At 51.1% G+C, this 16,142-nt stretch overlaps 1 protein-coding gene across 2 annotated transcripts in view; it reads right to left on the bottom strand.

Moving 5' to 3' along the window:
- The window catches only part of CCNF (cyclin F), a 32,177-nt gene that overhangs the window by 9,318 nt on the left and 6,717 nt on the right, over positions 1 to 16,142 (bottom strand). The window contains exons 5-13 of one of the 2 annotated variants that reach the window (XM_010339050.3): positions 15,317 to 15,510; positions 14,527 to 14,580; positions 13,074 to 13,178; positions 12,703 to 12,780; positions 8,748 to 8,899; positions 4,724 to 4,888; positions 1,606 to 1,729; positions 1,122 to 1,302; positions 701 to 788 (exon numbers count right to left, since the gene is read on the bottom strand). In XM_010339050.3, coding sequence (XP_010337352.2) covers positions 701 to 788; positions 1,122 to 1,302; positions 1,606 to 1,729; positions 4,724 to 4,888; positions 8,748 to 8,899; positions 12,703 to 12,780; positions 13,074 to 13,178; positions 14,527 to 14,580; positions 15,317 to 15,510 — 1,141 coding nt within the window. The remainder of the gene's footprint in view (positions 1 to 700; positions 789 to 1,121; positions 1,303 to 1,605; positions 1,730 to 4,723; positions 4,889 to 8,747; positions 8,900 to 12,702; positions 12,781 to 13,073; positions 13,179 to 14,526; positions 14,581 to 15,316; positions 15,511 to 16,142) is intronic. The other variant, XM_074381770.1, reaches the window with a different exon arrangement.

Below are 16,142 nucleotides of genomic sequence, written 5' to 3'. Positions count from 1 at the left end.
GATCTCAACTTACTGCAACCTCCAGCTCCTGAGTTCAACCAATTCTTGTGCCTTAGCCTCCTGAGTAGCTGGAGTTACAGGCATGTATCACCACGCCTGGCTAATTTTTATTTTTATTTTTATTTATTTATTTATTTTTTGAGACGGAGTTTCGCTCTTGTTGCCCAGGCTGGAGTGCAATGGCGCGATCTCGGCTCACCGCAACCTCCGCCTCCTGGGTTCAGGCAATTCTCCTGCCTCAGCCTCCTGAGTAGCTGGGATTACAGGCACCCGCCACCATGCCCAGCTAATTTTTAGTATTTTTAGTAGAGACGGGGTTTCACCATGTTGACCAGGATGGTCTCGATCTCTTGACCTCGTGATCCACCCGCCTCGGCCTCCCAAAGTGCTGGGATTACAGGCTTGAGCCACCGCGCCCGGCCTAATTTTTATATTTTTAGTAGAGGTGGGATTTCACCATGTTGGCCAGGTTGATTTTGAACTCCTGACCTAAAATAATCTGCCTGCCTTGGCCTCCCAAAGTGCCAGCCAGAATTTTTAAACATCAGCTCTTAGGAAGACCTCCTGTACCTCGTTCACTGAAGGAGGATCTGCATGTGACTGCCAGTTGTCTTAGGAGGAAGCAGATGCCCTTAAAGGGGCGCGAGCCCTACCCACTGTGGCACAGCCTAGTCCGAGGACTCACTTCCTTCGTACTCACCACTTCTTATGAAGGCTCAAGACGCAGGGAATGAGGTCCTCATAGGAGAATCCGGTGAGGTCCCACAGCTGAGTGGTCCAGGGCTGTGCTGGGGAGGAGAGCAGGCCAGGGATGGAGGGGATGGAGGGGCCATGGTAACAGCCACCTGACCACTCCCACCCGGTAGCTCTGTGGGTTCTGCTGTGGAGTTTCCTGGACCTCAGAGTTACAATCTTTTAAAAATAGTTTTGAAAAAAACACACAGTACGTGCAGGCTCAAGGTCAGAAATCTGGGACATACTGAAGCTAGGAGCTGTGCTGTACCTCGCCCCACCAGAGGTAACCGGGACAAATGGAGGCTGGACTGTCTTCCTCCCCACAGCCTCCTCCTATGTGAGTACCCTCCCTGACACAGGCATCCCCGGGAAAGGCCGCTCCTTACTCTGCCCATGTGTCAGTCTGGCCAGGAGCAGGGCTGCGGCAGCCACGCGGGCCGGGGCGTAGGCAGACAGGCTGGTGTGCAGCAGGGAGAGCTCGCAGAGGAAGCTGCACAGGTGCTGGGTTCTCAGCTCCACAGGGACTAGCGTCAGCAGGACCTCCTTGTAATCCACCACAGTGGGGACCTAGGCAGCAGGGAGTGGGTGTGGGCTCTCAGTGCTCGGAGCTCATTTGTGCAATGCCGCGTGCAAACCCAGTGTAGGGTGTGGCCCGGATGATGTTCACACCAATGCTGTACGTGGAGGGCACCAATGCAGATGGCGATATGGTGCAACTGTGGCCTCCTGCTCCATGGCTCTGGGCACAGCAGAAACAGCTGCCCTCTGGGTCCATGAGGCCCTCCCACAGCAGGAAAGCTGCATGCCCCCCACCCCACCCTCCGGCACAGGGACACTAAGATTAACGAGGAAAATGGAACAACTGCTTACTCGAATCTTCCCTTCCAGGGCGGAGATGATCTCGCCCATCATTCTCACCAGGTCCTCATACTTATACGTGTTATCTGTGAGCCACACAGCCTCCCGGATGGTCAGGATCTCTTTACTGATGAACCTGCAACGCCGAGAAGGGGTCTCAGTGCAGGGCCCACTTCCTGAGGCAGGGGTGGGATGCAGGGACGCAAGGCTTTAGGAGGCTTCAAGGTAGTGAGGGAGCCATGGCTTAGGCTTTGGTGACAAAAGGAGGTTACATAATGGACCCAGCTGCCTGCGGATGACTAGGGGAGGCCCAGGCAGGAGGAAAGCTCAGCCAGCAGTTTGAGACCACCCTGGGCAGCAAAACAAGACGCTATCTCTACAAAAGGTTAAAAAATAAAAAATTAGCAGAGCATGGCGGCATGCATCTATATTCCTAGGGGAGGCTGAGGTGGGAGAACTGCTTCAGCCCAGGAAGTCACAGCTGCAGTGAGCTGTGATTACACCACTGCACTCAGGACCGTCTCAAAAAACAAAACAAAACAAAAAGGTATATAATAATAATAACAGGAGGAGGTCAGAAAGTACTGGAAAGAGGGATGAGAACCACAAGGCAGACAGAAAGCTGCAGGGCTGTTAGGCAGACTCACAAACGTCTGCAAAAGGCCCGAGTGCCAAGAGCATTCAGTTTGCTGAAAAACACCAAGGACGGAGACTTGCCTGTCACGCGACAGCTCTATGAGTGGGGTGGAAATGTTTTAGACTCAGAATGTGGGTGAACCACCACATCTAGGAATTCAAGACAAAGTGCCCAAAGATTGTTGCAAAGTCTGTGCCTGGCACTGTGTGGCCGCAGAAATCCTGACTGTCTCCAGGCAGTGATCACCCTGTTCTCTGCCATCTACCAGCACCAACTATCAGGGAACATGCTGCTCCAGCGGCCCCCAAAGCACCTTCCCCTGGGACTCAGGCCAAGTCCCTTGGCTGCTCCGTCCTGGGGCCTCTGCAGGTTGCGTGTGCCATTAGCTTGACCGAGAGGACAAGAGGCACAACGACCACGCCTGCCAGTGTGGGGGTTGCAGATGCCAAAAAGACGAGACGTGAGTGGCCAACAAGAGCCCCACATGGGGTGTGAGGTGGGTGGTGGGGCAAGGAAGGTGCTGGTCTGAGAGCAGAGGTGGGAAGCTGCTCAGCCTTTCAGACTCTTTTTTTTTTGGAGACAGAGTTGGCCTCTGTCACTACTCAGGCTGAATTAGTACAGCTGAACGACCTTGGCTCATTGCAACCTCCGCCTCGCAGGTTCAAGTGATTCTCATGCTTCAGCCTCCCGAGTAGCTGAGACTACAGGTGCATACTACCACGCCCAGCTAATTTTTTTTTGTATTTTTGGTAGACAGGGTTTCCCTGTGTTGACCAGGCTGGTCTCAAACTCCTAAACTCAGGCAATCTGCCCACCTCAGCCTCCCAAAGTGCTGGGATTACAGACATGAGCCACTGTGCCTGCAACACCCACTTAGGAAAACAATACAAAGAGAGTAAGGCAGACGTTATTTGAGGGAGCCATGGTGATAGTTATATGGACCACTGCAACCAGTCTTGTGGTCGTGAACTCAGCTCCCTGAAACGCTTTTAGCGTTATTCTCTCATGGCCAGCCTGTTTGCCGCCCAGGAGCTTGGTGATAGGCTGCAGTGAGGGATACGCAGTTAGACACAGGGAGGCAGCCACTCCACCTTCTCAGGTCAAAAGACCTGGGATTCTGGATTCAGGCTGAAGAGCACATCTGAAGATGGCTCTGGATGCTTGCAGCAGGGGCTGCTCCCTCTTTCCATGGGAATGACACTGCTTCGAGCTGCTGCAACACGCAGGCCCAGAGACTACACTTCCTGGTTCCTGCTAGTGAGATGTGGCCACAAGACTAGGCTCAGTGCAAAGGTAAATGTGACAGGTACAGGTGTCCCAGGGACAAGGGGAGCACCCTAATTGGCAGCAGAGATTAAGATGGGAGATGGGCTTCCTTTGCTTCCTCGTGAAACAAAAATCATCCCCATGACCTGAGCCTGGACCCTCTGCCTCTGGGGTACTTATGCAAGAGAGAAACAAGTCTCTGTAGCGTACACATAAGCTGTGTGCAGGGAACCTATCCTCGCCCACCAGGCGCTACAGATCGGTTGGTCTGGAAAGCACTTCCAAGGGAAATGTAGACCATGCTGGGGACAGCTGGTTTAGGAAATGCAAAACATATTATGAGAATCATTTCCACACTATTTCCATAGGCGGAACTAGGGGATCCAGCATTGGATAAAGGAAAGCAGCGATCTGATATGAAAAGTACAGGCTACCGTGTGAGGACACACCCTGCAGCTGAGAGCCACCTTTGTGGTTGGAGTGGGCGCTGCAGGGCACCAGTGGAGGACAAAAAACCTTTGACTCCAGGAGTATAGGAAACTCTGGCAACAGACTTCAGAACCCAACTTCACAGAAGGGCAGCTGACTGCCACCCTCCCTAATCAGTCACCCTGAGGCCCTCCGGAGCCAGGGGACAGGGGGTCTAACCTGTGGCTGCCAGAGTGAGGCCACACTCTGGGTCCTAGATGCTGTGCCATGACAAAATGCCTGGATGCAGGTGCCCCACAGAGCAACCCTCAAATGCCGAGGGCCGTTCTGCCACCCCTGCCTGCGGAGGGCTCTCAGCTCAGCACTTCATGTCTGACCAGGCGGCTCATGACTCAAGAACCCATGAGGGTCAGGCACAGGGGCTCATGCCTGTAATCCCAGCACTTTGGAAGGCCGAGGCAGGTGGATCCCTGAGGTCCGGAGTTTGAGAACAGCCTGACCAACATGGTAAAACCCCATCTCTACTAAAAATATAAAAATTAGCTGGGTGTGGTGGTGGGTGCCTGTAGTCCCAGCTACTCAGGAGGCTGAGACAGGAGAACTGCTTGAACCTGGGAGGCGGACATTGCAGTGAGTCGAGATTGCGCCACTGCACTCCAGCCTGGGTGAAAGAGTGAGACTCCATCTCAAAACAAAAACAAAAACAAAAGAACCAGTGAGGAGCATATGAAGGGCGGTGCCCCTGAACCCAGAGAGGACCAGTATGTCCCTGCTGGCCAGACGGAGGGGGCTTCTCACCGGGTGCAGATGACCATGCAGGCAATGCCCAGCAGCTGCAGCCTGTATCGCGGCACCAGCCTCCTCCGCAGGTAGCGGTCCACACACTCCACGGTCAGGTGCAGGCACAGGCTCGTGAAGTCCTTCATGGTGGCGACTTCCACCAGCCAGTCGATCAGAATGTACCTGTGGATAGAGCAGCAGCTGGAACAAGGGCAGGCGTTCTTCACGCGTCCCTGTTTGCAATTGCAATCCCACCTGTTGGGCCTGACCAAATCCTGGGTAGCTCTAGAATCATGGATTTACCTTGGGACTCAGGCTGGGGAGGCCATGTCCCAGGAAGCCTGGGAGGCTCGGTGGGTCCTAGCCCCAAAGCAGGCCCCACACCCTTTGATGGTGTTCCTGGGAGGTGGACAGACTTGCACACCTGTGCACCGGTCTCCCTCCTAGAGGACCACACATTCCCAGTGTTCCAAAACACAAGCACTATGAGACCTCAACCTCATGCAGAGCAAAAAGTCAGCCCATAGCTTTTTATGTAGCAATCAACCCTGCACCTTGGGGTGTGCAGGTACCAGGGGAAGGTAGACAGTTGCAAGGGAATGCCACAGGATACCCAATATGATAAATGCCTTTCTGAATAGAATGGAGACACTTGTGTCTTTTTCTTTTTTTTCTAACAGTGTCTCACTCTGTCACCCAGGCTGGAGTGCAATGGCACAATCTCAGCTCACTGTAAACTCCAACTCCTGGGTTCAAGCGATTCTCCTGCCTCAGCCTCCCTAGTGGGTGAGACTACAGATGTGCGCCACCACACCTGGCTAATTTTTTTTATTTTTAGTGGAGACAGGGTTTCACCATGATGGCCAGCCTGGTCTTGAACTCCTGACCTCAGGTGATCTGCCTTCCTCAGCCTCCCAAAGTGCTAGGATGACAAGCATGAGCCACCACACCCAGCTGCAGACGCCTGTCTTCAAGCAGAGGGGTCAGAGTGAACAGAATGTGATAGAGGAATGGGAGGAAGTGCGATTCTGCTGGACAGGCAGAGCAGGTGTCAGGTGTCATCCCAGACAGAAGCATCTTCAGTGGTGGAGGGGAGGAGAGGAAGATGAGCCGAAGCATGAAAAGAAGGGCAGAGGAGAAGCAGATCAGTCTACTTCCTCCTAGAACAGAGACCATGCAAGGGTCAGGTGTTTAAGATTTAAACTGGCGGCTACTGTGAACAGACTAGGAAGCTTACTCAAAGCAGGTGGATTTAACAAGCTTAATGATCTGACTTCTAAAAACAACCACTGGGCTGGGCACAGTGGCTCATGCCTGTAATCCCAGCACTTTGGGAGGCCGAGGAGGGCAGATCACTTGAGGTCAGAAGTTCAAGACCACCCTGGCCAATATGGCGAAACCCTGTCTCTACCAAAAAATACAAAAATTAGCTAGGTGTGGTGGTGCATGCTTATAGACCCAGCTATTCAGGAGGCTGAGATGGGAGAATTGCTTGAACCCAGCAGGTGCAGGCTGCAGTAAGCTAAAATCATGGCACTATGCTCCAGTCTGGGCAACAGGGCAAGATTCCATCTCAAAATAAATAAATAAATAAAAACAGGCCTGGGCACGGTGGCTGACACCTGTAATCTCAGCACTCTGGAAAGCTGAGGTGGGTGGACCATGAGGTCAGGAGTTCAAGACCAGCCTAGTCAAAATGGTGACACCCCATCTCTACTAAAAATACAAAAATTAGCCAGGTGTAGTGGCAGGCACCTGGAATCCCATCTATTCAAGAGGTTTGAGGCAGGAGTATCGCCTGAACCCGGGAGGCAGAGGTTGCAGTGAGCCGAGATCACCCAATTGTACTCCAGCCTGGGCAACAGAGTGAGATTCCGTCTCATAAATAAATAAAAAAATAAAAATAGACCACAGAATTGCATACTTTAAAATGAGGAATGCACCTTCACTTTATATCAGAAGCTGCATCTCCCTGGTAATTATAAAAAAAAAAAAAAAAAAAAAAAGCAGCCCACACACACAAGTATCAACAAACCAAAAAAAAAAAAAAAAAAAAAAAAAAAGAAAGAAAGAGCAGACCAAGAAGGTTAGAAGGTGTTATCAGTCTATTCCTTCCAACGGAAAAAGGGAAGGGGGCTGCCACCACCACACAGGCAGTATAGAACTCAACAGCACTACAGCCTGGTGCCATTTAAAAAATATATGTATATATATTTTTGAGGACAGAGTCTTGCCTTGTGGCCCAGGCTGGAGTACAGTGGCATGATCCTAGCTCAATGCAGCCTTCAACTCCTGGCCTTAAGTGATCCTCCCACCTTGGCCTTCCAAAGTGCTAGGATGATAGGTGTGAGACACAGCACCTGGCCAGTGTCACTGAATGTAGGGCAAAAGGGGTACTATATCCCTAAGACAATGTGTGAGTGTGAATGTGCGTCTGTCAGAAAGGAACATCAGCCCTCTCTTGGGGAAGGGATGATAGTTCTTTTTTAAAAATAGAGATGGGATTGGTCTTAGATTCCTGGGCTTAAGTGATCCTCCCTCCTCAGAGTCCCAAATGCTAGGATTGACCGGGTGTGGTGACTCACACCTATAATCCCAGCACTTTGAGAAGCTGAGGTGGGCAGATCACTTGAGGACAAGAGTTCGAGACCAGCCTGGTCAACATGGTGAAACCTTGTCTCTACTACAAATATAAAAATTAGCCAGGTGTCATGAAACATGCCTATAATCCCAGCTATTCAGAAGGCTGTGGCAGGAGAATCACTTGAATCTGGGAGGCTGCAGTGAGCCAAGATCGCACCACTGCACTCTTAGCCTGGGTGACAGAGCAAGACTCTGTCTCAAAAAAAAAAAAAAAAAAAGCTAGGATTACAGGTGTGAGTCACCATGCCAGGCCTGATCATTTTGTAAATATGTAAATGTTTACTGAGTGCTTATTATGCATTGGGTGTTTGCTGACTGGGTAACCAGAGGCTTCCCATTGTAAATGCAAACTGTATCTGAAATCTCATGTGTAAAGTTGAAAAATCACTCATGCTTTCCATTTTACCCTGTAATGCATTCTGTGATTTGGTGGTTAGCATGGCAGCTGCCCTGGATGGCAGGGCTCCTGAGGGTCACTGAGTTTCATGTGACATACTGATACTTGCAAGACGCTGTGTCTCAGCTTTGGGAATACGAATCTTGCCATCTCAGATGGTGTTTGAGACATTCAATGGAGGCTGCAAACAGTAACTCACGCCTGTAATTTCAGTGCTTTCGGAGGCCGAGGCAGACAGATCGCCGGAGGCCAGGAGTTTGAGACCAGCCTAGCCAACGTGGCAAAACCCCATCTCAACAAAATGTATAAAAATTAGCCAGGTGTGATGCCTGTAGTCCTAATTGGGGGACGAAGGTGGGAGGAAAGCTTGAGCCCAGGAGGTGGAAATCACAGTGAGTGGAGATCACACCACTGCACTCCACCCTGGGTGACAGAAAGCCTATCTTTAAAAAAAAAAAAAAAAAAGTGTTCAATGTGTTCTGTAGCTTGAAAAAGATCACTGCACTGTGAGAGACTGGGCAGGAGGATCACTTGAGCCCAGGAGTTCAAGATTAGCCTGGGCAACATAGTGAGATCCTGTCTCTACGAAAAATACAAAAATTAGCTGTGCGTGGTGGTGTACACCTGCAGTCCTAGCTACTAAGAAGGGTAAGGTGGACGGATCACTTGAGCCTGGGACGCAGAGGCTGCAGTGAGCTGAAATCATGCCATTGCACTCTGGCCTGGGTGACAGGGTCAGACGCCGTCTCAAAAAAAAAAAAAAAAAAAAAAAAAAAAGGTAACTGAAGAAAGCAGAGTAGGATGTTTTCTTCCAAAAAGTCCATGATAACTTAGGCATTACCAGTTCTAAAAAACACCCAAATGGGGGTATCTGGTGAGGTGATAAAGGGGACTCTATGCTGCCCAGTGGCAGGTGACTGGGGTTAAGTGGAAAGGGCTCCCTTCCTCTGGAGGCTGGCTGCCTCTCTACTCTGATTAGACGCCCCGGCCTGAAGGCCTCACCTCATTGTGTCATTGAGTCCCTTCTGCACAGAGAAGACTTGCTGCTTACTGACAGCCTGGGAGGCCTGAAACAGCTGGCAGACGATCTCACTGGAAGCTCTCACCTCCAGTCCAAGCTGGTTTCCATTTGCACAGGCTTTGGCTAAAGACAGCTGAGGAGGAAAAGACAAATAAGAACGTGAGGCAGCAGCCATGCTGCGGTTTTCCGTTTCTGAAGCAAAGGGTCATTCAGGGCGCAAACGCATGTGGAAACATGGCCCTCCTTAAACTTAAACCTTTGCAAGCTTTGGGAACGAGGCTGACTAGGGCTTTTGTTGTTGTTGAGATGCAGTCTTGCTTTGTTGCCAGGCTGGGGTGTAGTGGCGTGATCTCGCTTAGTGCAACCTCCACCTCCTGGGTCCAAGCAATTGCCCTGCCTCAGCCTCCCAAGTAGCTGGGCCTACAGGTGCACACTACCACGCCTGGCTAATCTTTTGTATATTAGTAGAGACTGGGTTTCACCATGTTGGCCAGGATGGTCTCAACCTCCTGACCCCGTGATCCACCTGCCTCAGCCTCCCAAAGTGCTGGGATTATAGGCGTAAGTCGCTGTGCCTGGCCTCAGATTTTAATTATTATTCTTTTTTGAATAAGAAAGAGATGACATGATGTATCATGAAATATCAGTTGCCTTTCCACCCTGGTTCAGGTCTCAGTTCCTTACATGGTTAATGCCTGGGGCAGCTGTGTTAAGTCTCTGGCCACATGCCCCAATGCTCTCTGAAAGGCTTATGCCAATGTTTACACTCAGGATTAGGAGAACCTGCTTCATCACAGCTTCATACCACCAAACACTGTGATTATTAAAAACAGCTATTTTCAGAAGTTACTAGCTAGCCACTCAAAAACATATACATAAAATTTGCTAATGTGATCAGCCCAAAATATCTCATTTAAAGTGCACTTATGGCTGGGCGCGGTGGCTCAAGCCTGTAATCCCAGCACTTTGGGAGGCCGAGGCGGGTGGATCACGAGGTCAAGAGATCGAGACCATCCTGGTCAACATGGTGAAACCCCGTCTCTACTAAAAATACAAAAAATTAGCTGGGCATGTTGGCGCGTGCCTGTAATCCCAGCTACTCAGGAGGCTGAGGCAGGAGAATTGCCTGAACCCAGGAGGCGGAGGTTGCGGTGAGCCGAGATTGCGCCATTGCACTCCAGCCTGGGTAACAAGAGCGAAACTCCGTCTCAAAAAAAAAAAAAAGTGCACTTACGACTAGTAGGTAAGGTTGAACATTCCAATTTCTAACCAGCTTATTTCCTCTTTTGATTTATTAATTATTATTTTTTTGGCCAGGTTCAGTGGCTCACCCCTGTATTCCCAGCACTTATGGAGGCCGAGGCAGGCAGATTACTTGAGGTCAGGAGTTCGAGACCAGCCTGGCCACCATGGCAAAACCTCGTCTCTATTAAAAATACAAAAGTTAGTTGGGTGTGGTGGCAGGTGCCTGTAGTCCAGCTACTCAGAACGTTTGAACCCAGGCAGCAGAGGTTGCAGTGAGCTGAGATCACACCATTGAGGTCTAGCCCAGGCAATGGAGAGAGAACTCCTGGCCTCAAGTGATCCTCCGGCCTTGGCCTCCCGAAGTGCTGGGATTATAAATGTGAGCCACTGAGCACGGCCCTATTTCCTCTTTTTTGACAATCAACTGAGGCCCTCTCAACTTCCATCAGGGTCTTTCTATTCTTACTGATTACCCTGAGTTTCCAACAGACCTATATTGGTGCATTTCTTGTAAAAACTTTGTTGAGATAGGGTCTCCCTCTGTAGCCTAGACTGAAGAGCAGTGGTGTGATCACGGCTCACTGCAGCCTTGACTTCCTGAGCTCAAGAGATCCTCCTGCCTGAGTAGCTGGGACTATAAGGCACACACCACCACATCCAGCTAATTTTAGAATTTTTTTGTCGAGATGGGGTCTCACTATGTTGCCAGGGCCGGTCTTGAACTCCTGGGCTCAAGTGATCCTCCCAACTCAACCTCCATTGGGATTACAGGAATGAGCCACCACTCCTGGTCTTCTTGTAAATCTGTTGACTGACATTTTGGACAAGAACACCACAGTGCCGTAACACGTCGGGCTGGGCCATTATCAATCTGTAATTTTGTTCCTAGCATGTGAGCACAGGTCACTCTGCCACCCACTTGGTAGGGTGACAAGAACAAGCTTCTATCTATTTCACAGAGGGGCTTTCTTTGATTTGTCCTGACAACTTCTTTTTGTGTTGGTTTTTTTTGAGACAGGCTTGATCTGCCCAGACTGCAGTGCAGTGGCACAATCTCAGCTCCCTGCAACCTCTGCCTCCCAGGTTAAAGTGATTCTCCTGCCTCAGCCTCCTGAGCAGCAGGTACCCGCCACTATGCCCAGATAATTTTTGTATTTTTAGTAGAGACAGTGTGTCATCATGCTGATCTCAAACCCGTGACCTCATATGATCTCCCCACCCCACCCCCGGCCTCGGCCTTCCAGAGTGCTGGGATTACAGGCATGAGCCACTGCCCACTGCACTTGGCCCTGATGACTTCCTTTTTTGGGAGGGTGGGGGACGGGGGACAGACTCTTGCTCTGTTGCCCAGGGCTGGAGTGCAGTGGCATAATCTCAGCTAATTGCAGCCTCCGCCTCCTGGGTTCAAGTGATTCTCCTGACTCAGTCTCTTGAGAAGCTGGGATTAAAGGTGTATGCCACCACACCCAGCTAATTTTGGTATTTTTAGTAGAGATGGGGTTTTACCATGTTGGTCAGTCTGGACTGGACTCCTGATCTCGTGATCCACCTGCCTCAGCCTCCCCAAATGCTGGGATTACAGGTGTGAGCCATGGTGCCCGGTCCCTGACGACTTCTTTGCAGCTCTGAGGGGAGAGTCTACCAATGCTTGACCTGTCTCTAGCCCTGGATGACTTGGTGAGCAAGTGACATGGCGAGCAAGGCAGTAATAGGAAGAGGAAGTAGGAAGGGACTCCACGTGCTCTAAAGTAGCCTCAAGTTTTGTTCTACTTATGGGATAACTTTCAAGAGTTATAACTTTCAAACTTTGACAGCAGCTGTAGTTCATAAGCATTTGAAAATTAAGAGGCTGCTGGCTGAGAGGTAAGGGTGGATGGGGAGAGATTAATATCCCATTTCCCAGCTCTTCACACTGTGTACCTATCCTTTAAGACTCAGATCCGATGCTGGGCGCAGTGGCTCACACCTGTAATCCCAGCACTTTGGGAGGCCAAGGCGGGCAGATCACCTGAGGTTGACAGTTCGAGACCAACCTGACCAACATGGAGAAACCACGTCTCTACTAAAAATACAAAAATTAGCCAGACGGGGTGGCGCATGCCTGTAATCCCAGCTACTCCGGAGGCTGAGGCAGGAGAATAGCTTGAACCTGAGATGGAGGTTCCGGTGAGCCAAGATGGTGCCACTGCACTCCAGCCTGGGCAACAAGAGTGAGACTCCTTCTCAAAAAAAAAAAGATTCAGTTCCAGTCCTGAACTGATCTCCTTTTTTCTTTTTCTTTTTTTTTTTTTTGAGACAAAGTTTCAATCGTCCCCCAGGCTGGAGTGCAATGGAGCGATCTCGGCTCACGGCAACCTCTGCCTACCAATTCAAGCAATTCAGCCTCAGCTTCCCAAGTAGCTGGGGTTACAGACACTTGCCACCCCGCCTGGCTAATTTTTTGTATTTTTAGTAGAGACAGGGTTTCTCCATGTCGGTCAGTCTGGCTTTGAACCCCTGACCTCAGGTGATCTACCCTCCTTGGCCTCCCAAACTGCTGGGATTACAGACTGAGCCACTGTGCCCAGCCTCCTGAACTGATCTTATGGTATCCCTCAATCCCAGCCTCCCATGTGGGAGCCCAGATAGTCCTGCCCCAAGGCTGGAGGGAGAAAAGCTAGCTCCCCACGTCATCCCAGCCCCGGACATCACCTGCGCTTCCCAGCAGCCCTTGGCAGCGTAGTCCCTGAGTTTTCGGAAGCTGTGCAGACATCGCCCAGGATCTGACATCTGTCAATGGGAGAAGATCATCGGGCCTTTACACAGCTGTGTCTCAGGAGGAACGGAGTACCAAGACACAGAAGGGCCGACACTAAGCTAACTTCCCACCTCTTCTCTCAAATGGCGGGAGTCATTTTGGGGGTTGCCAAGAACAGCCGACTGTCCAGTGGCTCCTGGAGGCTGAGAGGCCGGGAGTAGCAAGAGCCACCTCCCTTTTGCAGACAGAGCCGCATCCAAGGACCACCATCAACTGTGCCTTTGTCCAGCGTAACTCCGCCCCACCCAGAGCAGGCTCCACTCACATCTGTCCTCCTGTCGCTTTCCCAGAGGAGGTATGAGCTGGTCAGACATCCCTGATGAGCAGCCTCTTCAAACAGGTCATGAGCCTGCTGCTGCTTTTCTTCATCCTAGAATAAATCCCAGCAGAGTTCATTCTTTTCTTATTTTATTTTATTTTTTTTTGAGACAGTTTTGCTCTTGTGGCACAAGTTGGAGTGCAATGGCATGATCTTGGATCACTGCAACCTCTGCCTCCCATGTTCAAGCAATTCTCCTGCCTTAGACTCCTGAGTAGCTGGGATTACAGGTGCCTGCTACCACACCCTGCTAATTTTTGCATTTTAGTAGAGACAGGGTTTCACCAGGTTGGCCAGGCTGGTCTCAAACTCCTGGCTTCAGGTGGCCACCTACCTTGGCCTCCCAAAGTGCTGGGTTTACAGGCATGAGCCACTGTGCCTGGCTATTTTTGTTGTTGTTGAAACAGAGTATCCCTTTGTCACCCAGGCTGAACTGCAGTGGTGCAATCTTGGCTCATGACAACTTCTACTTTCTGGGTTCAAGCAACTCTCACGCCTCAGTCTCCTGAGTAGCTGGAATTACATGTACCCACCACCATGGCTGGCTAATTTTTGTGTTTTTTTTTTAACAGAGATGTGGTTTCACCACATTGGCCAGGCTGGTCTCGAACTCCTGACCTCAGGTGATCCACCAACTTGGCCTCCCAAAGTGTTGGGATTACAGGCATGAGCCACTGTGCCAGGACTCCATACTCTTAAGTGGCAACACACATTGCTCTGAGCTTTAATAAAATGAGTTACTGAAATCAGAGCAGAAATGACTTCTCTACAGAGATGCCATGAGCAGAAATGACTTCTCTACAGAGACCCCATTCCACACCCAGCAAGGAGCATGAACTCAGAGCTCCAGCCACAGAAGCCCTGCTCTCTTCCTAGAAAGGTTTACACTTGGGCTGGGCCTGCAGCATCCCTGGTTCAGCTCTGTACCACCAAAAGCCTGCCCTTCTCACCGCTGCCAAAGGAACTGCCCTGAACTGCCACGACAGTGGTGGTGGCTCTCAGGGCTTCTCCTCAGTGTCCTTCTCTGACACATTTGCCATGCCTGTCACTAGAAGCCACCACATTCCTGCAATTTTCCCCAAAGGGGCTTTACGGATCACAAAGCCCATTAGGACATCAAGAGCAGAGAGGTCCACATGAGCAGCAGGGGAGGCCCACCTCCTGCGATCTCCTCTGCAGTTCTCAGCGCCCCTACTCATCCCCCAGCTGGGTCATGGAACCAGGACCATAGCCTGCTGCCGGACCACGTGTGCCACCTGGCTTCTCCCGCTAGGCCTTTCTGGGCAAGGCTTGCCTTTTGTTTTGGGTCTTGGACGCCCCCTGCTGCTGCTTTTCACTGCCAGGATCTTGGCTAGGGATGTGTCAAACACAAAGTCCAAGTGCAGAGAATGTGACTCACCTCAAACAGACTCAGCACTCTGCCCAAGCAGTGCAATATGGATGCTTTGTGAGTCTTTAAAAAAAGGAGAAAGAAGTGTGATTTCCAGCAGAAATAACTGACAGGGGCCGCCCCTCCCCAGTCTGTGTGTCTTTGGGTCCCATGCCCATGGCCCTGCTGTCTGGCCCTCCCTCCCAAGAACACAAGGCCTTGATGGCCACTCCAAGATTTGAGACTTTTTTTTTTTTAAATGGAAACAGGGTCTCACTCTGTCACCCAGGCTAGAGTGCAGTGGTGTAGTCACAGTTTATAGCAACCTCAACAGGCTCAACTGATCCCCCCACCTCAGCCTCCTAAGTAACTGGGACAATAGGTATGCACCATCACCTCTGGCTAACATTTTTGTATTTTTTTTGTAGAGACAAGGATTCATCATGTTACCCAGGGTGGTCTTGAACTCCTGGCCACAAGCAATTCTCCAACCTTGGCCTCCCAAAGTGTTAGATAACAGCCATGAGCCACTACACCCAGCCAGATCTGTGCCTTGAGCTCCAAGTGCTGCATGCGGCCTCAGCCCCAGGCTTCCAGCAGTCAGCAGGTATGCCAGAACTGTGCAGCCCACCGTGGCTCTCAGGCTTCCTCCTCTCCTGCCAGGTAATTTCCCTACATCTGCACTCTGAGTTTTCTGTACCTTCACTTCCCTTAGGCACCTAACTTTCCAGGGTCCAGTCTACCTTCAGGGTGTTCCTGGGACCCTGCAGGTGGCCTCACAAGTGCTGCTGCTCACCCCTCGCCCCTCGCCCAGACTCACCCTCTGCAGTCGGCACTCTGCCCTGAGGCTCTCGTGAACCACGGCCTTGCAGCAGCTTCCGCTCACTGACCACGGAGGGCGGATGAAGAGCCAGATGAAGGGCACGGCACCAGCGTTTAGCCGCTCCGCGAGACTGAAGAAGTGAGAGGCCTTCAGGCCATTCACTTCCGCACGGGCCTCATCAGACACAGACACTGCAGGGAGAGACAGGACAGGGCCCAGGGATGTCTCTTGGGCACAGAATGTGGAAAGTTCTGCATGGTCTTGGGGGACAGTGTAAAGCCTAAAGCCCACCATAGTGCAATGCAGCTGTGTTTCAGGAGGGAAGAGCCCTCTAGGATGGGGGTACCTGCCTCTTCTCCCCCTACTTGGTTAATGTCTGGAACAGGAGGGTCGTTGTGATCGACGCCCCTGCTGCACTCCTCCCGGAAGCCTGGATTCTGAAGGTAAGAGGGAGGAGACCCTGCCACGCTTCATGTCCCATCTTCCCTCCAGCTGGGAACCGCTTCCTGAACCCCTGGTAATGGGTCCAGGGCAGGGGTGGGGGTTCTTTTTGGGAAGAGGAGAACATTGTAAAATTAGACAGTGGCAATGGCTGCACGACCCTGTGAATATACTGAAAGCCAGAGTTGCACACTTTAGATGGGTGAACTTTACCGTGTGGAAATTTTATGTCTGGGAACTGCTCTCTGATGGGAGGTGGAGATAGGACCTCAGCTCCTCCCATCCTGGAGGAGGGTGTTGCTCATGGTCCCTCCCTGTCAGTCACTGAAATCCTGCCAGTTGGCAAATGGGAGAGACTCTCCCAGCAAGACACCAGATCATT

The sequence above is a fragment of the Saimiri boliviensis genome, chromosome 12 (assembly GCF_048565385.1).
Source record: "Saimiri boliviensis isolate mSaiBol1 chromosome 12, mSaiBol1.pri, whole genome shotgun sequence".
In the NCBI taxonomy this organism is placed as follows: Eukaryota; Metazoa; Chordata; class Mammalia; order Primates; family Cebidae; genus Saimiri; species Saimiri boliviensis.
The sequence above is the reverse complement of the archived record's forward strand: the minus strand, read 5'-3'. Positions and strand labels throughout refer to the sequence as shown.